The 22,652-nt window shown below is 42.1% G+C and overlaps 1 protein-coding gene across 3 annotated transcripts in view; it reads left to right on the top strand.

Moving 5' to 3' along the window:
- The window catches only part of WNT2B (Wnt family member 2B), a 76,882-nt gene extending 58,147 nt beyond the window's left edge, over positions 1-18,735 (top strand). For 2 of the 3 annotated variants that reach the window (XM_042466022.1, XM_042466024.1), the window contains exons 3-5: positions 1,297-1,574; positions 6,808-7,072; positions 8,339-13,239. In XM_042466022.1, coding sequence (XP_042321956.1) covers positions 1,297-1,574; positions 6,808-7,072; positions 8,339-8,568 — 773 coding nt within the window. In that variant the 3' untranslated portion in view covers positions 8,569-13,239. Of the gene's footprint in view, positions 1-1,296; positions 1,575-6,807; positions 7,073-8,338; positions 13,240-18,618 lie in introns of those variants that run through there. The other variant, XR_006103781.1, reaches the window with a different exon arrangement.
- Positions 18,736-22,652: the final 3,917 nt, after the last annotated feature.

Below are 22,652 nucleotides of genomic sequence, written 5' to 3'. Positions count from 1 at the left end.
CAGAATAGGAAGCAGGACAAGAAGTTCCATAACAGCAGCAACTACAATGCTATTAATTTATTGTTACTCCCCATCCCTTAGAGATCACATATTAGCTTTTTGTGCTGTTGAAAGTTACCATCTCTTCTGAAATAAAAAAAGAGATGAGAAAGATTATAGTTGGAATTCCACTTGTAAGATTTCATAGAACAAGAAGCTGGAAGTAAAGAGCACATGGTATCATGGAGGGTGGGGGATCCCAGCCTAGTATTCACAGCACATATTTAACAGTATTCTGCTAGAATCATTTTAAAAAATAATAACAACCAGAAACTTTGACCTAAATTAAGCTGCCAATCCAAGCTACAGAAAACTCATCAAATCAGTTGCTTCAAGATAAATAATAATGCCATCCAAGTAACTATAAAGCAGAATGGCACTGGAGTTACAATAAGAACTTCTGAAAACCCTCAAAATTAAACTTGCAAGCTGGTTCAATCAAAATCCATCATATGTACCTCTAAACAAGTATTCATGAAAAGATAAATTTTGCTGAAGGTTAATTAGACAATGGACATTAGCACATATTACATTCTACAGATTATACTCTGAATGATATTCATTTTAAATTTGATTTGGTACTTCACAGCTATTCTTGTTTCTCTCATTTATTTGGCAGGTAACAGGCAAGTAGCCTTTGATTCACATTTTGACACATTTTCTTAATATAGGCACATTAATCTGACCTATACTATTGGTCTGTTTAGTACTACTGGAGTCATAGGCATATTGTGGCCCTCCAGGTTTGCTCTGCAGTGATGGGAGACAAAGCCCCACATTCAGAGGACCACAACTTGACTACCCTTGTTCTACTCAGTAGACCCTACTGTGATAGGAAATGGTTGCTCAAGATTTCAAGGTGTGCTTGCTGTCTGACAGCTGTTGAGGTCAGGGCTGAAGATGGAAACTTCCACACATTCTAAGTATGTGTTCAACTCGTGAGCTACGACTTCTTCTGCTTATGGAGATCTCCTGAGTTATGGTCCCTCCTTCCTTCAGCAGAACTTGGAAGTATTACTTTTGGATTGTAACTCCCAGTGGCCATGTACCTGAAAGATTCTGAAAGCTGATGTTCAAACATCAATTTTTCTGAGCTCTGCCCTTAATTCATCATTTACATCTTCATGAAGAACTCAGAGATAGCATAGAATTCCTCCATTCCTCCAGTGGGTTCCAAAATGCTCCAGCTCTTTTTAGAATCACTCACATTCCACCTCTGGACTCATTCTGTTCTTGTTTCTCTCACCTATTTGGCAGGTAGCAGGGAAGCAGCCTTTGTCTATGCCATCTCCTCTGCTGGAGTTGTCTATGCAATCACTCGAGCTTGCAGCCAAGGCGAGCTAAAGTCCTGCAGCTGTGACCCCCACAAGCGGGGCCGCTCTAAGGATGAAAGAGGGGAGTTTGACTGGGGAGGCTGCAGTGACAATATCAACTATGGGATTAAGTTTGCCAAGGACTTTGTGGATGCCAAAGAGAAAACAGTGAAAGATGCCCGGGCCCTGATGAATCTGCATAACAATCGCTGTGGTAGAACGGTGAGTAGTGCCAGAGCCATTCTAGGTATTAAAGTCAATGTTTATTTATTTGATTCCCATTATGTGGGGTAGCATCTTGCAGTCAAACTATTGAGAACCTTTGTCTGTGGTAACAAACTCAGTTCATTGTTGTGTTGTTGCTGTCAAGTTGACTTCAACTCTGGTGACCCCATGAATGAGGGACCTCCAAGTCTCCCTGTCTTCAACAGAAGTCTTTCAGACTCAGGGGGTGACTTCCCTGATTGAGTCTCCATCTGTAATACAGTCTTTCACTGTTCCTACTGCTTTCTACCTTTATAAGCATTATTATCTTTTCTAGTGAGTCATATCTTCTCATGTTATGTCCAAAGTATGACGGTCTAAGTTTATAGAGAGATCTCTTAGTACCTTTAAGACTATCTGAAAGAAAGAAGTTGGCAACCTTAGCTTTCATAGACTTAAATCTACTTCCTCAGATGCATCTGAGGAAGTAGACATAAACTTATGAAAGCTCAGGCTGCCAACTTCTTTCTTTCAATTAGTCTCAAAGGTGCTACAAGATCTCTCTACACACTGATTCTACAGATAACACGGCTATATCTTTGAATTCAGTCTCAGTTTAGTCATCTTGGCTTCTAGGGAGAGTTCAGGTTTGATTTGCTCTAGGATCCATTTATTTTAGCAGTCTATGAGATCTGTAGACCTTTCCTCCAGCACAACATTTTTAATAGGTTGATTTGGAAATGCTAACAGCTCAGAATCCTGAGGAATAGTTAGTGAGGGTCTATCCTTGAGTGCTGAGGACAGTGGAAGTGCAGATGACACAATATTACTAGTGGGAAATGTCATGGACTTAGAACAATTGTTAACTAAGGTCAAGCGGGCTTTCTGTTGAACATAAAGAAAACAAAAATAATTACTACTGAGGACCTACATATATTCAAATTGGACAATGAGGAAACTGAAATAGTTAAAGACTTCTCATACATTGGATCAAACACAGTTCAGAATGGTGACTGCAGTCAAGAGATAAGAAGAAGACTAGGTATGGAAAGTGCAGCCATGAAAGAGGTAGAAAAGATCCTAAAGAGTAAAAATATACAACTGAGCACTAAAGTTAAAGTGGATATGAGAACTGGACAGTGAAAAGTGCAGATAAAAAGAAAATCAACTCATTTTAGATATGGTGTTGGAGAAGAGTGCTAAAGATACCATGGACAGCCAAAAGGACAAAAAATTGGGTCCTTGAAATACTCCTAGAAGCCAAGATGATCAAACTGAGGCTGTTGTACTTTGGTTACATCATAAGAAGGCATGACTCTTTAGAAAAGACAATAATGCTGGGAACGATTGCAGGTAGAAGAAAGGAAGGAAGCCTGCATACCAGATGGCTAGATTCAAATACGGAGGTCACAGGCCTGAATCTGCAAAACCTAAGCAGAGCAGTAGAAGAGAATCTTGGAGATGTCTCATCCACTGGGTCACTATGGCCCTTATCAGATGAGTGTGGAACTGGGGGTCTTCTGCACTGGGTGATTCGAATTCACGTTATTTCGCACAATACCATCATACCAGCATTCGAATGGCCCAATCCGCACTCACGTGAATGTGCGAGCTGCCGAACTGAATGCGTACTGGCTCCTCTTTTTGGAGCGTGTTGGCCAGTGCGCTGATAAAGGGATTGGCGATATCCTGGATTGGGGCTCTGTTCGATCTCAGTGCGAATGGGTCTGGTGTGACTACCCAGTCCTGAATTCCATCGCAAGACCCCCAGATCCAATTTTACTTCCGGTGGGCTTTCCTCTTGCCGGTTCCAGGGAAGCGGGGGGGGGCAGTTCCAGCGGCCTCCTCCTCCTCCTCCCGGCTTGAGAGGCACCCTGGCTGCATCCCAGCAGGAAGAGGCGCGGGGTGCTGGAATCGTGGTTCCAGCAGCCTCTCCTCTCCTCCCGGCTTGAGAGGATCCTGGCTGCATCCCAGGCAGGAAGAGGCGCGGGGGGCAACGGGAATGCGCGGTTCCAGCAGCCTCCTCCCCTCCTCCCGGCTTGGGAGCAGCCTAGGATGCCTCTCAAGCCGGGAGGAGGAGGAGGAGGCATTGGAACGCGGCGATCGCCGCGATTCTAGCGGCCCCACGCCTGTTCCCTGCCTGGGATGCAGCCCAGGCTGGCTCCCAAGCCGGGAGGAGGAGGAGGAGGCTGCTGGAACCGCGATTCCGTTTGCCCCCGCCCTCTTCCTGCCTGGAAGGGCAGGCATTTCCTCCCCTCTCGGAGGGGAGGGGAGGAGGAAAGAGCCCTGGGCAGAAGGGAGCAAGGGAAGCATTCTTTAGGACCTCTTTTCCCTGCATCCCTGCCCAAAGCCTCTGTCGCTGGGCATTCCTTCCCTTGCAGGAGGAAAAAATCAGGTCATGAATGGAGCTCATGTCAGGCAACCCCCCCCCTTTTCAAATTCAAACCATTTTTTTTGAGCGCAATGCACATGGTATATTCCAGAATGTATGTTTCATTTTTAACCATTTTTTTGAGCGCACATGGCGATGGTTTATATTCCAGAGGCAGATGGAGCCAGGCTTGCACTTGCTTTCTGCAGAGGGAGAAGTACAAAGTTGCAAACACTCAGTTACATTTTTACCATTTTTTTTGAGCAAATATGCAAATGATTTGTTCTGAGCAGATACAGCAAGGGAAGCAAAGGGAAAGTCTAATGTGCTTTTAAAAGCAAAAAAAAAAAGCATGGCAATCCCATCCTCTGCCTGGGACAGGGGCAGATCTGACCCAAAAGCCAACAGGTTTATAAAAAAAAAGAGAGGGGGGGGGCATCTCTCTCCCTGCTTCAGCCGCGGAAACCCCTGTGCCTGGCTCTTTAAAAAGGGAGGACACTTCCCCGATGCCCTGCAAACGTCCATGACGATGAGCTGATGGGCAGCGGCCAATTACAGAATGCATTCGATTGCTGCAAAATGCACCCGATTTCAATTTGTAGTGGGACTTGCTAACGGAGATCGGGGGAGGGGCATCGGATCATCCAGTTCCCTCATGTCTTTTACCCCGTATGAATGGGGCCTAATCAAGATGCCCCATTACTTAGATGGCCATCCAAGCCTCTTTGACAGCCGCTGGAACTGCTCCTCCCCCCCCCCCCCAGAAACATTCTCACACACTCACACACACACACACACACACGTAGAACGGGCATTGCTAATTTGTTGCAAGGAAGGTCATGGTAACATTAAACCCAAGCAGGAATGTAGAGAGGAAAACAGTAACGGCACGTTGTATCGCGATTGTTAATGTGCATGAGCTGGCTCTCCAGCTGTTTACCGGGCTGTCATGACGGGACTCCCCTTTCACCCCGGAAGCGTTTAAGGTCGCAACCCATGCAGGGCACCACTGAGCATGTGCGAGGCGGCCGATACGAATGGCCAATCCTCAGTTGAGCACCGGTGTGACAAAACATTCTGCACTGAATGCACTTCGCGCGGAATGCAGATTGGCCAATTTGAATCCTGCTGCCAATGCGGAAGGACTCCCAGGTATGACAGTACTTTGCGAAATAACGCAAATTCGAATCGCCCAGTGCAGAAGACCCCCAGTTCCACACTCATCTGATAAGGGCTTATGAGTCAAGGTTGACTCAAGAGCAGTTAACAACCACAAACCCTTGTGTACAGAACAGATACATTTCCTCACCTACTGTTGGCCTTGTTCAGAGGGAACTTTTAGCCCATGGCTGTCCTTGATTGAGAGGTCTGGTGACACAATGGTCAGGATCAGGGGTGTAGCTCTAGGGGAGGGAATGAGGGCATTGGCCCCCACTAAGCCTTCTTCCTACCCCCAATTAAAATTTCTATCAATCCCCAAATTTCTAGTGTTCAGATAACTTAAAACACCAGTTGAGTACTTAGAAATGCAATTTAGGCATCCAAAGAAAAGAGGAATACAGAATATTCACATGGGTGTAAATGATTTTCCATGTCTCATTCTTTGTAATGTTGGAAGTTTGGAGAAAGAAGGAAAATTTAATTTGGGAGGGCAGATTTTTTTTTTTACAAGGGGGCAATTTCCTCATCCCCCTCCCCTCATAGCTACACCCCTTGCCAGGATCCAATAGAAACTGTACTTTTCCTGGTGGTACAGTTTCTGTCTGCAGAACTATATCCTCCTCCCCTTCATGCATCAGAACATTCTGCTCTGGAGGACTAAGGAACTAAACAGACCGACCCGTTGGAGTGGCGTCCCACCACCCCTTTCCTCGCTAGATTGCGGCCACAGCAACTACATGCTGCAGCCTTGATCCAGCATTTTTCTGGCCCTAAAAAGAATGGCAAAATGCCAGTCCTTTTGGAGCCAGGAAAAGAGCACTTTTGCCGCCACAGTGGCACTTTCTGGTGCTCCTTTTGGCACGTGTCACCTGAACACCACAACAAAGGAGTGACATAACACCACCCGCCATGTGGTCGGGCAGGTAGTGTGATTATGGCTTGGGAGTGGAGTCGGGGTGTGTGTTGTGCAGCCACCACGCCTCCACTCTGCCCCAAGGCTGGCATTAAATGCTGGTCTGTTCAACCCCTAAGCAACCAGTTTTGGGGTGGCAGTTTTCAGGTGGTACACAAGAGTGCTGTGAGAAGAGAATGGGAGCAAAATGTCTGTTGTACTAGCAGTCAGGAGCTAGTGTGACATGATCTTTAACTAAGTCTCTTTAGATAAAATGTATGCAATATGGGGAAACTGAGGCAGTGCAAAGGAAGGACTCCTTTCCCAATTTCCCTTTCTTGTTTTCTGCTCTTTGGGTACAGGAAAATGGTTCTTTACACAGCCTCAAATATGCAATGTGTTTTGGTTCCATCAAGGCTGGCACATTTTTAGAGAGCCTAAGACATAAATTCCAGTCAGGCATGTCTCCTGAGCATCATTACAGAAAAGCTCCTTCCCTTGATGCAGTGATAGTTATGCCTTCCAGCACAAGCATTTCCCAGGAGGTCATTAAAGGTTACCATGATTTGCTTTCAGTTAGGAGGAATCTCAGCTCTAATTTACCAGAGAGGAATTTATCACAAAATAGGCACTTGCAAGTATTGTTCAGAGGTCTGGCAGGTCTTCACTATAACTAATGGAAATGGTCTAAACAAAAATTCCATTACAATGCAAAAATTGTCAGAAGCAGCAATGCCCATGTACCCAGTTTTATCAGAACATTTGTTACTTTAACTAGGAGCCTTCTAGGTCATTTCAAGCTTTGAGACTGGCTCTTCTAATTCCAGGCTGTGAAGCGTTTCCTGAAACTAGAGTGCAAGTGTCATGGCGTCAGTGGCTCCTGCACCTTAAGGACCTGCTGGCTGGCTATGTCGGACTTTCGCAAAACAGGAGATTACCTTCGGAAGAAATACAATGGTGCCATCCAGGTAACCATGAACCAAGATGGCACTGGATTTACTGTGGCCAATAAGAACTTTCGAAAACCCACAAAAACCGACCTTGTATATTTTGAGAACTCGCCTGATTACTGTGTGATGGACAAGTCTGCAGGTAAAAGAATCTTGTGAAACCCAATCTGTTTAAAATGGGGTGAGGAAATATGTGGCCCTCCAGCTGGTGTCAGAATGTAACATCTATCATTCATAATCACCAGCTGTAAATAATGGAGCTAATAGGAAATCTTGGTGCCAATGGGAATTGGAGTCCAACAACATCAGAGGGGCTGCTTTACATTCCTCCTTGGCTTGTACAGTATAAGGGAAGGGGTCCTCTTCCGCAATGCTGCCTTCCAGAAAATCCATGCAAAAAGTGATAGTTGAGATGTAGAATGTGCACCACTGAGAACTCCTGTTTTGTTTTTATTTAATGGCTCATTTCTACCCATCATGATTATGCAGATAATTTAACATATATAAACAATACCATCTCTGGCTCACTATTTTATGCTATTCTATTCAATTCTATCCTGCCTTTCTCCAAGTATCATAACCAAGACAGCTTCCAGTATAAGAGAGAGAGAGAGTGCGCAAAGGCTGGAATTACAGTATGGGTCTTATGTCTGCAAGAAATAGAACAGCAGTTTTGCAACATCCATATTCAGCAAGGGACTGTTGTGACATTACTACATAGGAGAGCCAAAAAAGTAACTGTTGTACATCAGGACCATTGCACATCAGTACATTGGGACACCAGCTTGGGGAGTACCAAAGGACCTCAGCAATGCCCAATGCACATTGGGACACTCTGGCTTGTGCCCTGATATATATCTTTGTAATTCACTGAGAGGGGTCCATAGCACTGCTGCTACATAGTGAAGTATGTGTTACACAACACAGAACATAATATTGAATTATGACCCTTGTTTTTAATGCATTAAAAATATGATTAAAATATAAAGATCAAAGTCCATCACACTCCATTGAAAAACCCTTCTGCTCAACCAATTGCTGTAACAGCTGAGGTCTTGTTGAAATACTATGGTGTCTGCCTTGAGTGGGGTGGAGTAGGGAAGGTGCTTAGGAGTTTCTGCAGTGCAGACTCAGTCTTCCTCATTTACTGAGTTTGCTCCTATATATAATCTGGAAGAGATCCCATTATTTAAGCCAGGGGTGGGCAAAGTGTGGTCTATGGTCTGCCTGCAATCCCTGGGTGCCCCTTTTGTTGCATCTGAAATCCCCCATCAGGGTAATTGATGCCTGGCCCCTCACACAGTGACCCACTCCTGACATAAGCAAACACTAGTTGAGTGTATAAGCATTTTAGAATGGTAGCCCATCTAACGTTAAAATATAACAAAAATATTGTTTCTTTTTCTAGGATCATTAGGGACAGCTGGACGAGTGTGCAACAAGGTATCACGTGGGACTGATGGATGTGAGGTTATGTGCTGTGGTCGAGGTTATGACACCACCCGAGTGACACGAGTCACAAAGTGCGAGTGTAAATTCCACTGGTGTTGTGCCGTCCGCTGCAAGGAATGTGAGGACACAGTGGATGTTCACACATGTAAAGCACCGAAGCGGGCAGAGTGGCTTGACCAAACTTGAGACAGTGATGGACAGAGCCAATGAGGGAAAGTAAAACTGGCACATTGCCACTCCGCAGGCCTGGGCATTCTGGGAGTTGTAGTTCAACTGCATGGCTTTTATTTATATTTCTTCTGCAAAGCACTGAGGAGAAGATTACATATCCCATGGGGGATAACCAACTCTTCTGTTCACGCAGCAGAACTCTTCCCATTACTTTTTTATTTTTAAAAAAGGAATTTTCAAAATGAAGCTGAAGTGCAAAAATTGCTATGCTTGGTGAATACTGTGTGGAAAATGGTGGGGGAAGAAATTAGTTGCACAGGAGCACAAGAGACTGAGGATCAGGTTTTGATTTAGTTGGAGAACTATGCCTCTATCTAATCAATATGTTTGGGCAATAAATTATAAAATGCGCCCACAGGTAAGAGAGGAGAAAACACCTTTATGTCCACCTTGGAAGAAGGAATTTCTCAAAGGAATGGCTGTACAATCCTAAGGAAGCTCCATGATCTGCTAAGATCTTCCCTTATACAAAAGTCATCATTCCAACATGATGGATAACAGGTGAACATGTACAAATCGACCTTTATCATCTTTCCTCTCCATCTGAAAATGAACTTGGAGTTACAAATTCTGTAGCCTGGTGGGGGGGGGAAAGATCAGTCTATCAGGAGAGGAGGAAGGAGAGTGGAAAGGCTGAGTGATATTTGTGTGTGTCTGTGTTCTCTGCCTGTGTCTATGGACATGCTGGTAGGTTCTAAGGAAACTAATATAACAGTGACCTTTTTTGTACAAACTCACTTGTACACTGTATACACTGCTTTAAATATTTTAAATGCCCCTCAAAGAATATATATACCTATATCAGATAAAGATATTCCTTGCTTTGTGACTTTCTACATTCATAAATATAATTAGGTGAGCAATGGGAACATTCAGACATATCTAATCAATCCAAATCCATAATGTCTGTGCTTTGAACCTGCACAGTCAAACTAAATTTCTGGAAGCCAAAGACAATATCTCAGCATTTTGATATTACCCAGATAATTAGTTGTATAGTTTTTTGTGAGTTTTTCAGGCTATGTGGCCATGTTCCAGAACATGGCCACATAGCCCAAAAAAACCCACAAAAAACTATGGATGCCAGTCTTGAAAGCCTTCGATTTCAAATTAGTTGTATAATTTGCAACTGTTCCCTTCCCACTTACCCTGTGCACAATCTTTGTTTCCCCTTTTCTGTGACATCATCTTCCTTTTGAACTTTTGTCTTTTTCACCAGCCTGAAATGCAATTCTAAGAGATGGGCCTCTAGTCAGATTGTATAGTTTGCAGCCATTTGTTTCTGTCCAGCTTCATTGTCCCTCCTAGGTCCTTTTTGTGGACCAGGCAAAATCAAATCTCTAATGCACCCCAAAAAAGCATACATAATCACTAGGGACATCTCCTGTAATCACATAAAGCTGCTGAGCTTTAGTTTGCTTTTTTTTTTTTTTCAGATTAAAATTTCCAGACTCTTCTAGCCAATAGAGAAAATTTTAGTCATTTTAGTAAAAAAATAAAATAAAATAAAAAGTTTTATACCTAAAGTGTGATGATCCCATCTGACAGAGAAAGCCAACTGTTGAGCCAAGTACAGAGTGGTCCTCTAGAATGCACAGCCTCTTCTGTTCATCCAGTACAGTATTCATATTTTCACACTAGTGAGTATTTGGGTCTGGGAAAATGGGTGTGTGAGAATCCCTTTTGAAAACCTGGCTATAAAGGTACAAACTAGCCCAGGGATCAGTGTTTCATGCCACATAATCTCACAATTTGATGATAACTGAGTAAATTTTATAACAACATTTCCCAAGATGCAATCACAAAGGTTCCAAGTGCTCTTATAATTTTCAGAAGCTCAGCAGAAAGCAATGAGTCAAGATCGTATGTAGCCTACGCAGTTATAACAGTTTGATATGTGGGATTTGTAGTTTGGTGAGGTATTTAGAATTCTGTGTTAGAATGCTCTAGTACTTTCCCCCTAAACTACAGGATGGATCTCTCTAGTAGATAATACTAAGTATCTCACTGAATTGCAAATCCCAGGATTTCATAGGATAGAATTATGACAGCTAAAATGTTACCACTGCTACTACTGCAACTACTACTATATAGTATTGATGGACTTTGTCATTGAATTCAGAGAATCATTGCATGGCACGCCCATGCTACACAGCATTGCCATATTTGTTCAATCAACATCAATATGAAAACCTAACTGTTGGCACTACCGATCTCTGGTATCTACAAGAGTAAGCAACTGTTGAAGACTGGAGTGCTGCACATACTTCCCTCATTTTCTTCTAATGCCCTCTCCCAAAGCTCACTAGGGGGCATATGGTCAATTTCATCACATTTTAGTTGATGTCTTGGTCACTTACTGTTAGAAAAGAAGATTTTTTTCCTAGGCCTAAAATGGAATCAGGAGTAGAAACACGGCAAAGTTGCTTCCCACACTCTTAGGTCATGGAGGCTACCCAAAAAAAATAATCTCTGGGGCTACACCTGACCCATGGGCCAGTTTCCTCACTCCTGTTCTACAATCTGTATGTTATCTTCAGATCCAATATTATTTGAAAATTCTGCAACAATGCTTGCCTAGAAAAGACCCAACAGTATGGTGCTCATGCTGATTGGTTCTATGCACACCTTTCCAGAAGTAGGTTCTAATGAGCTAGATGAGTCTTATACTCAAGATAATGTCCAGACTAGCATTGCAATACAGTATAAATGACACCTTTCATTATGGCTAATAGCTTCTGGGGAACAGTTGAAAGTGCAAGGCACATGACATTCCTTCTAGCTTATCCTTTAATACTGTATGACAGGTTATTCCATGAGTTCAAAAGATGTTTGAACCCACAAAGTTCATGTCCAAACTCAATGCTTTCTTCATTGCACATTATTCTTTTAGCATGGACGGTGGCTTAATTGTAGACCACACACTTTGTATTCCAATAGTCCCAGGTCCAGTCCTCAGCATCTCAAAAAAGGAATGGGAGAAGCTGTTATTTGAACCCTTCGAGAACCCTACATAATCAGGAACTGAACTAGGCAAAGAAATGAAGTGAACCAGTCTAAGAAAGTCTGCTTTCTGTGTTCTGGTCCTTGGACTTCTAAATGGTTATTTGCTCTCTGATGAAGGATTAGAGCTGAAGATCATGGCCCTTGATAACCTACAGATTTTAGACAACACAGTAGCCTTTTGCCTACCATGGGACAACCACAGCGATCAGTAATTATCGATTTTTAGCTGTACCTATCAATGTCTATATCTGGGGCAAGGTCCTAATTTTTTGCTAAGCAGTGGTTCTACACAAATTCAAAATTTGCCTCTTTACATTGTACACACATGCGCACGCGCACACACACACATATCTGCAGCAGGCAAAAAAAAGAATCCAATAGAATGGGAAGTGAATAACAGTCCACTTTTTAGGGCGCTGATGACAGAATCCAAGTTCTCAGTGCTCAAATGGGGGGGGGGGGAATTGATAAGCTCTTGCCAGCTGATAGTGATTAAATTACAAGTCTACATAAAGCAGACTTCTCTAAATTGCACTCACACCTTTAAAATACCCTTTTAATGGTGAAATAAAACTGGATCATCATTAGATCATCTCTTTATCAAATGTTTTGTTGAAAGGCTGCCAAGGTTTATTGTGTGTATGAATAGGTACCTCTGCAAGAATGGAACAAGTCTAAGAAATAAAGAAAACTAACGACCCCCAGCTTTTCCATTGTCTGGATGGGAAAAGAACACAGACCTAAGAACATGGTTCTCAGCTTCCATGGTAACAAGCAGCTCAACTTTGAAACTTTCCCACCTTCACAAGAAGGTCATCTCTCTGTTTTTTATTGTATTGGCACAGTTTGCCACTGGCTTAAAGAAGCTTTAATGAGAGAACTATTCAGTATCAGGCAATAGGAAGGACAGGGAAGCAGGAGGAGAACACAGCAAAATACAGATGATGTCAGATTTTTGGTTGATATATGCAAATGTGTCTCTCTATCCTCATCATTTGTTTTGACTCTTAGAATATCATATACAGTATCTCCATAAATCCTTGGTCTACTTGTATCATTATTTTCACTGAATTCTGTTGTGTACTCCTGAATTCCATACTGGACATGTGAATGACTTCTGAAACCCAATTTTTGCCTGCTCTTATTGACCTGCCTACACATAAATATAATAAGCAGTCTGAACACCCCAAAACAGTTTACATGCATTATCTCAGTCAACCCCACAAACCTAACAAAAGGTCAGTCAGTATTATTATCTCCATAGTACAGATCAGGATCTCAGGCTGAAATCTAGGTTGAGAGTGGTTGACCTAAAGCAAGATGGGAATAATGTTGCCCTCCAGATACTGGTCTGTAAGACTGGCTAAGGCTGCAGGGTGCAGCAACAGCTGGAGGGTTTCATGACTCTCACCCCTTGCCTAGGGCCATCTACCAGGTTCAAGATGGTGGTAAGTTCTGAGCTTCCCATAAGATTTTGATTATTATATTTAAAATAAAGATGCAAGTTAGGCTTTGCATTACAAATGAAACAAAATGAGCTTCAATTAGTATTACAAAATTGAAAAGCAGTTATTAATATTTATGCCAATGTTATATTTAAGCTGATAAAAATTAATAAATGGACACAACATGTTAAAACAACTAATTAAGTCTTTTGCTTTCTCTCTTAGCTTTATGGCATCAGTAGATTCTGGCAACATGCCAGATTAGAGTAATGTACTATTTTAAAGAATGCATTTTCCACACTGGAAAACAATAGAAGAGTCTACTAGTCATCCAAATGGCTGCAAAGCAGTGTACTTTCAGGATTGGAGAGCCACATGTCTGAATACCAGAGGCTGGAAAACAAGAGCAAGGAAAAATATTGTGGTCATGCTGTGCTTGTGGGCTTCCTTTTGGCCACTGTGAGAAACAGGATATTTGGTCAGATTCAACAGGACTCTGTTTATGTTCTAAGAATAGTCCAGGTGAAAGGTTGATTGCTTCATTTCTTTTTCAGTCTTAATCTGATATTCCTGCCCCTGTGAACAGTTCCACCACATGTGGATGAACCTTCTCAAAGTGTGGTCTCAAATCCAATATTTCTGTTTATTGTCCCTACATATGAGATTAATTTTGTGAGAGGTAACATACCGGGGGGGGGGGGGATCGGGATGTGCTTTATAGACTATAGCAAAGCATTTGTCTGCATAAATCATGAAAAGCTACAGGTGGCTCTGAAGGGCATGGGAGTTCCATCACATCTGATAGTCCTGATGAGAAATCTGTACTTAGGCCAAGAGGCTAGTGTTAGAACAGAACACAGAGAAACAGAATGGTTCCCAATTGACAAGGAGGTCAGGCAAGGGTGCATTTTATCACTTGTTCAACTTGTATGCAGAAAATATCATAAGAAGAGCAGGTTTAGACTTTGAAGAAGGAACATCAACAATCTAAGATTTGTGGATGACACCCTACTACTAGCAGAAAACATCACAGACTTGGGAAAATTACTAAGGAAAGCTAAAGATAAATGTGCAAAGGCAGGTTTAATGCCAAACATAAAACAAAAATAATGATGATGGAAGAAATATATAAATTCCACCTAGACAATGAGGAAATCGAAATTGTTCAAGAGTTCCCTTACTTAGGATCAAACATAGATCAAAATGGAGGCCGCAGTCAAGAAATCAGAATAAGAATACGAATAGGAAGGGCAGCTATGAAGGAACTAGACAAGATCCTAAAGAGTAAAGATATACCACTGAACACTAAAATTAGAATCATCGAATCCATTGCATTCCCCATCACCATGTATGGATGAGAAAACTGGACAGTGAAGAAAGCTGATAAGAAATGTGCACTTGAGAAGCAGTGCTGGAGAAGAGTGCTGAGAATATCATGGACCACCAAAAAGACAAACAAAGTGGGCTTTGAACAGATCAAGCCTGAAATCTCTTTGGAAGCCAAGATGATCAAACTGAGGCTGCTGTACTTTGGCCACATCATGAGAAGGCATGACACATTAGAAAAGACAATATTGCAAGGAAAGGTAGATGGTAGTAAAAAGAGAGGAAGATCACATGCCAGATGGAGCAACTCAATCAAAGAGGTCACAGTCCTGAATTTGCAAGATCCAAGCAGAGCAGTGGAGAATAGGGTTTTTTGGAGATATCTCATCCACAGGGTCTCCATGAGTTGGGGTTGACTCAATGGTGACAACTAATAACAAGATACTTCCATAACACAGGCTCTTCCCTCCTACTGACACAAACAGTAGTAGAATTGTATTTTGTGGGTTTTTCGGGCTATGTGGCCATGTTCTAGCAGAGTTTCTAGCCTGAAAAACCCACAAAATACTATGGATGCTGGCCATGAAAGCCTTCAACTTTACAGTGCCTGTGCTAAAATATATTGTACCAGTCAACCTCATCTATGGCACTTCCAGGCATCTTTTTCCATTCTAATTCAAAATTTCCACCTGTATTACAGTCAGCAAATAAATTGAAAGAATCTGCTGAGAAAACATTTGGCTAGAATTCAGTATGGGATATATATCTGTGGGAAACAGAATTGAGCAGTGTTTTTAATATCCATATTCTGAAAGTTGTCAGAAATAACTTTAAAAACACAGAACAACAAATTCAGTAATGAAGAGAGATATTGTAGTTCCTTTGAGACTAACTGAAAGAAGTTGGCAGCATGAGCTTTCACAGATTAAAGTTTACTTCCTCAGATGTATAACTTTGAATTCAACCACAACAAATTCAGTTATCCTAAAGAAGAAAACCTTTTCTTTCCTTCTCTTATTTTCCTGTCCTTGCCTCCTTTCTGTCTGTCTCTTAATTTCTTGAATTATTCTGATTTTTCCTTTCCTTTTTTAATTTTCCTTTTTTTCAGTAGAAAAAAAAGTTTTCATAGGATTGGGAATCTTGTGCTTGAATTTGAGTCTGAATAAAGAATACATATATACCCCCAAGATCTGATCCCATTCTTCATACCCTCCAGCTGTCTGATTTGACAGAGACATTATTTTTTCCACTTCTTTTAAAATGTCCCAGTTTTTCTCTATCTTCATTCCATTTTACTCATTTGTCTTTTTATAAAAATAAAAATAATTATATTTTATAATAATAATAATAACAACAACAACCCTGTAATCCAAAGGGTAACTTTTCTAAGCTCTGTGAGTGATAATAGTGTCTCATTAAAAATTGATTCATCAGCTCTTCATTTGGTAACCATAGAATAAAAACAGTCATAGAATGTGTTAGTAATTGTAGCTTCCTTAGCTGCATAACATTGCCAACCATTTATCAGTTTTCTTTCCTTGTTCAAAAGTTTTTTGGCAACACTTAAGCTTTCACAGCTTCAGGAGTGTTCCTCAAGCCCAGCTGCCTTCTGGAAAGGTCTAATTAATTTAAGAGTCTGGAATTAAATTGGTTCTCACATATTAACTTTAAAACCTTTATCTCTTGTACCAGCTATTGCTTGTTCTTATTTTGCTTTTTATTTGGAAAAGCTGATAACTGAATAAAGGAATCCTTGAACAAAAGCTTTGCTGGTATCCCACACAGTCTTCCAGTATGATTTAGATATAGTATAATGACACAAATTTATGTTGCTTCTGAGCAACATTGTCAACAAACGTGCTGCCCTTCCAAGAAATACATTGTGGTCTTCAAAACTTAGTGCAACAAAGGTTTGATGTAGGCCATCGGGCTGGCCCATGGCACTTTGCTGCTTGAAGCCATGAAGCCTGGAATGGGGAGGGAGGCTTGTGCCCACCCTGTGACTTGGGTAGGAGGATTGAACACCCCCGCCCCCCGCCGCCATGATCAGACAAAATTTGACTAGTAACCCTGAGGCTACAGAGTAGTCGAGCTCCATCAAGAATGGTCTATCAGAAGTGTACTATCAAGTGCAGTCTGTCCTATGTACACTTCCTTGGGAATAAACTACACTGAACACATAGAAAGGACCTCTAAGTACACTATGGGGCTTTCTGCACCGCCATTTGGGACGTCCGGAGGACGTCCCATTTTTAAAAAGGGGCGTCTCTTATAGACGCCCCTGGGCCTAGTACGGACTCCGTCTGTACAAGATGGCGCCAGCCCTTCTACATGGCCGGCGCCATCTTTGCGTATCGGACGCTGAGCGTCCGTATGCGTCGCATCCTTTGTGACATAGCGAGTGCGCCCCTGGCGCCTCGCTATGTCGCAAATGCGACGGAAAAAGAAGCTCCATTTTGGAGCTTCTTTTTCGGTCCGCGCGGGAGTCGCGCCGTGTGGAGGCTCCGGCTCCCCCGCGGACCTACCGGCGGCGGCAAAGCGCCGCAAAGTGGCGGTATGTACCCCGCCAATGTGTTTGTAAGAGTCTTCTCATTGCAGTGTGATAAAACGATGATGGAATGAGAGAATTTGCCCTTGCCCTCACTGTGCCTTCAGGGCACCAGGTGCTATGATAGCTATTGTGATCGTCTGAATAAAAAATCCAGACTGCAGCATGAGGTAGAATGTCTTGTCCTCAATGGTCCTAGGAGACATATATTCTCTTTTTAAGAGTTACTTTGCTAATGAAGAATCCGTGGATACAGAGATCCAAGTGTACCTTGGTTGGCAAACTAAAATGCGTAAAATACATTGTGCAAGATTTCAAAGTTCCACTGGTTTCTTCATCAAGCAAACAATTTTTTAAAACCATAGAGGAAAAGAAAAGTGATGATGTTAGAGTCACAGGCCTACATTTTGTATCAGATGTTGTTTCTGTTGTCGTTTCTGTTGTAGTCTGGAAAGGCCTCTTCCCTTCTTGGCCACATAGAGTCTGAGACAAAGGACAGTAAAATTGAAACTCCATTAGCAGCAATACTGTAATTTCCCTTGGGATTCAGGTGGTCTCTGTCCTCTGTGAAAGCACAGGCTCCTTTCTTAGGCAGAGAACACAGAATTTCTCAAGAATTCAGTGTTCTGCTACATCAGGAAAAACGTTTTGGTACTGTATAGGTACTGTAAAGAACCAGAAAAGATCCTAAAGCAGTGGTTCCCAAACTTTGGTCCTCCAGATGTTTTGGACTTCAATTCCCTGAAATCCTGACTGTTGGCCAAGCTAGCTGAGGCATCTGGGACTTGAAGTCAAAAATTACTGTACCTGGAAGACCAAAGTTTGGGAATCAATGTCCTGACATGTAAAGATATACAGCCAAGAACTAAAGTTAGAATTGCCCAAGCCATTATACCCCCCCCCCCATCACCTTGTATGGATGTGAGAGCTGGACAGTGAAGAATGCCAGCAGAAAGAAAATTAACTTGTTTGAGATGTGTTGCTGGAGAAGAGTGCTGAGGATACTATGGACAGCCAAAAGTACGAACAAATAGGTCCTTGAACAGATTAAACTGGAACTCTCTCTGGAAGCCAAGACGCTACCTTGAGTCCCTATATTGGGAGAAAGGCGGGAATTAAAAAAATAAATGTGGTACTCTGGCCACATCATGAGAAGTCATAACTCACTAGAAAAAAGTATAATACTAGGGATGTTAGAAGGCAGTAAAAATAGAAGAAGACCACATGTCGAATGGATGGACTCAGGCAGGGAAGTCTTGGGTCTGTATATACAGGACCTAAGCAGGGGAGTGGAGGATAGCAGGTCTTGGAGATATCTCCTTCACAGAGTCACCATGAGTCAGGGCCAACCTGAGGGCAGGTAATAGCATAGGTACATTTTGGTTGACCAAGAAAGGTATCACTTTTTTTGTGGATTTGGGTATATTTCAATCTGTTATAGGCACCTTTACATTCACTTAATGTAGGGTCTTACATATTTTTCCCTTTGCTTGATCTGTTTAATTTATTCATTTTTGTATCATTTCATTTATTATTTTGTCATTGCCTACATGGTAGTAAGATTTTTAGATTGCTTCAATTGCTCATCATTGTTATTTTAATCCAATGTGTTATTTGTTTTCATTGTTTTGCAAAAATGTACCTCCAAGTAGGTAAAATTAATAATGAATCTTTCTTCAGCACTAGTGATTGGGGCACAATCTACCATCACACCTGAAGGCTATAGGCCAGTTTAGGAGATATAGAACAGCTACATCCTGCACAGCTCCCTCTGCCAACAGCTTGCTGCCATCTTCAAACATTTGCCACCAGAGGTGACCACATCATTCTAGGAAATGATAGGAGAGACCCTAAAACAATGTCATGCATCCATGTACATGATCTGAAACTGTTCTTGGCCCAGTAACTACTGAAGAGATCTGGGAAAATATTGCTGACCTTCTTGGGATTGTATGAACCCTGGAATAATTTTGACCAAAACAAGGAAAGAGATATCATTTCTAGACTGTGGTTTCCACTCTGTCTCTACTTTGGATTTGTTATTCTATGACTCATAGAAATGGATTCCCTTCTGATTCAAGCTGAAGTAACATCTATTGCCCAAGTATTGGTTGGATTACTGTGTTCAATGTTTTTGTTCTCTTCCCAATATGTACTCCATCATTAAGTGTTTTTGCTCAGATATTTCGTGCTTTATCTCGATTTGGAGGAACATCCAGTACCTCTTCTATATTATTTAGGAACACCCACTTTTATTTATGTTTAACAAAGATTTTGAAGGGGAAAAAACCCTGTTGATTTTGGAGTCACTATTTAAGAAGCCTTACAGCACAAACCTATACATTCATATTCAGAAATAAGTTCCAAACACTACATTGAATGAAGTGAGACTCCCAAGCAAAATGGGTATAGTATTTTCTGTCTGAAATATAAACTTTCTTATCAATCATATGCCTGCAGGAATCCATGGAAAAGTTAATTGCCTCATCACAGAGTCAAGAGATGTCACTACTACGGATCTTGTTAAATTAAACACCTATGCAAATTGAGGCTGAGAGCCAAATGTCCATTCCATTGTTTGCAACAAGGGTTCAGTATTCCCCATGGTTTCTTGTGCTGTGGCCACCACCTTTAAAATGGGCTCCAAGCCTAGACAGGAAAGAAGTGAGCTGGAACATGGCTTCAAACTACCTCTTGTTAATTTGCCAGGGATTTAGTGTGAAAATGTCTACACTTTCTGGACTAGAATGGACTTCCATCATCATAATTGGCCAGACTGACTACAGTTGATGGGAGTGCAAAGACATCTGGAAACCCGCATGTTCCCCAAGCTTGAAACAGAGGGAAGGAGTAACAGTGCAATTGTCCAAAGACTGGGACTGCCTTTCCCTATTCAGCCTCTTGGCCACCTTGTTCAATCTCTTAGCTCATGCATTATTATTATTATTATTATTATTATTATTATTATTATTATTAGTATCCTGCTCTTTTCCTAGAGCTCAGAGTGGCTTCGCAACATTAAAAAACAGTACAAAATTAGCCCAACTACAACTTCCTTTATAGTTGGCTCTCCAGATGTTGCTGGACAGCAAATTCCATCAGTCTAATTAATGATGAAGGCTACACCTTGCTTGGCCTTGTCATGATGAGAACAAGGAACTCATTCCACATTTCTATAAATCAAAGGTTGGGAAAGTTTCTTTTCATACTACACATCCCCCAGCCCATTGCCTGAAAATAGCATGTCATTGCCCGAATTTGTGTGTGGTAGTTTATCACGCAATAACGTGAAACCACATGATTGCATTCGGACTGACTTTCCATTGCTCGAATTTGTGTGTAGTGGATTATCACACAATAATGTTAAACCCCATGATTGCGTTCAGATTGCCATCAGATTATATTTCCACTTCCCCTTGTCTGATAAACTCCATTGTCATTTTCAGTTGTTTTTTTCATGCAAGGAAGTGCTTTCACAGCTTTGGGAGGATCTGAAGAGGTGAGCAAGGTAAACTACGCATGCCACTGATATTGTCAGTTTGGGGGCACTTTGGTCTATTTGAGAGTGGAAAATCATCCCAGTTTTAAAGGGGGACACAAGAGCTCCTGGGGGGATGACTGGAAAAGTAGCAGTGAGAGCTATACTCCCATCCCTACTCTAATTTTCTCGGTTGCTGTATTGGCAAAGGAGCTAGCCAAATCAGGCTGACAACAGGCATCTTGTGATTTCTGGAAGTTTAGCTATTCAGTGTCTGCTTATCTTGCAAACCATACTGCTACATGCCCATCTGAATTATAGATATGCAAGATTTCCATTTTGAGCCATGAATCAGGAAGTACCTACATCAAATATGGCACACCCTGAACTCTCTTGGTTGTCTTGGCTGGACCTATCCCGGGTTGTATCCCAACACCATTCTGTAATATCTCTGCTCCCGTTTGGCTCCTTTTCTGCAACACACACTAGTTTTAATCCAAACTGAAATCAGCTTGGCAAACCACACAAGACCCTCATTATGCAGTCACATCAGTGCAAGAGGTGTTTCTATTGTGCATTTGTTTTCTGTATCAGTTTTATATCTGGTCACAAGACCTCAGCAGCTGCTGGGATTCCTTTTTGATTCCTGCAACACATGCACGTATTTGCATATTTGCTTAATCAAACAGCTTTTGTTTTCTCTTAGTTCTGATTGCCCATATGCACTTCTACTAAGTGAAGCTGATAGAGACGTGGGAGGAGAAATGCTGACCTGCACATACAGACATACAAACACCATCAAAAAGAGGGGGGGGAAGACAACACCACCTTTTCTGGATACCAATGCAAACATGGCAGCTGCCTTTCACTTCTCAGCCTTTTGACTAAGATCAAGTGTGGGAGCTGTCGTTCCACGGTGGAAATGATCAAGTGACCTAGATGACCACCCCCAACTTGGCCCCACCCTTCCCGCACCCCCAACTCCCTGGCAATCCCAAATCAGATGTTAAACCACACTTTTTAAAAACCCATCTCTTCTTCCAAAGAGCAGAGTAAACTGGAGGGTTTTTTTCTTTCTTTAATCACCTTAAAGTCCTTAGGCATTGAAAAGAAGTGTTTTCACAATGGAAATAGAGGAATGTCGTGTGTTCCAAAGGACTGGGTTTGAGGTAAGGACTCATTTACATAGCCTGTGTAGATTCAACCTGAGACAACTCAGCCCCAGTCTCCACTTCTGCAGCATGGGAATAAAAAAATTAACCTATTCTCCTCAGTTGTTGTGCTGATAACTGAGATTAAAAGGTGAACAGTTTGTTATGTGAATGCCAAATGCCATCAACTTCTTACTGTATCTCATGCTGAGATTCTGCAGCAACATGATTAAAGTTCATCTGTGAATTTGGTCAAGTGGTGTTCAGGTGCCCTCATCACTGAAGGCCTTCCAAATCCCTCTGGCATCTATATATCACAATGCTTGCTCACAACTTGCTGTTCTCTCTCCAAATGGCATTAGTGGAATTTCTACAGGTGAAAGGGGAGAAGAGAAGTTGAACTCAGCCTGAGCCCTTCAAGCCTGCCCCAACAGACATGTTCATCAGCCGCACAGAGATCTAATCTACTGAGAAGAGCTCCCTTCATTTATCTTCATTATTGCCCCCACCTGCCATCAATTTAAGACTTAAAACTTTCACATCACAGCAAGCACACAAACACAAGAGGCTGGAAGTGTTGAGGAGCCCCATGTAATTGGATGAATACTTGCTGTTCCACTTGCAAGATAGTGGGAGCAATTCTCAGGCAGAAATTGCAACACTTGGGTCTGTGTGTGTGTTCCAGGCCTGAGGAATGACAGAGCATAGGCATAGGAGCATTAATTTGCCTTGCTCCACAATAGTCCTGGGATATTTATCTGCTTTCTGTGCAGGATTGGAAAAGTGCCCAAAACACTATAAAGTACTGTTGGGAGGCAGCAGCTTTAGCAGGCATATGCTCAGTAATGGCTAGTTTGTCTAAGAGTTTAACCATCTCTGAATTCAAGGATACTGCTCCCACCAGTACCAGGACTTCAGGCGGTATAGCCAATGGCCAAGAATTATGGGGCCTGTAGCCTAAGCCATTTGTATAGGAACAGGGTTTCCCTCCTGGCCCTATGGATCACCAGTGAAAAGAATACTAGGCAGCAGGCTAAGGGAAAGACCCCTGGCCAAGTCTCCGAGCAGCTTGTTCCAGATCACAT

The sequence above is a fragment of the Sceloporus undulatus genome, chromosome 4 (assembly GCF_019175285.1).
Source record: "Sceloporus undulatus isolate JIND9_A2432 ecotype Alabama chromosome 4, SceUnd_v1.1, whole genome shotgun sequence".
NCBI lineage: Eukaryota > Metazoa > Chordata > Lepidosauria > Squamata > Phrynosomatidae > Sceloporus > Sceloporus undulatus.
Note: the sequence above shows the minus strand (reverse complement) of the source record. Positions and strands in the feature narration are given on the sequence as shown.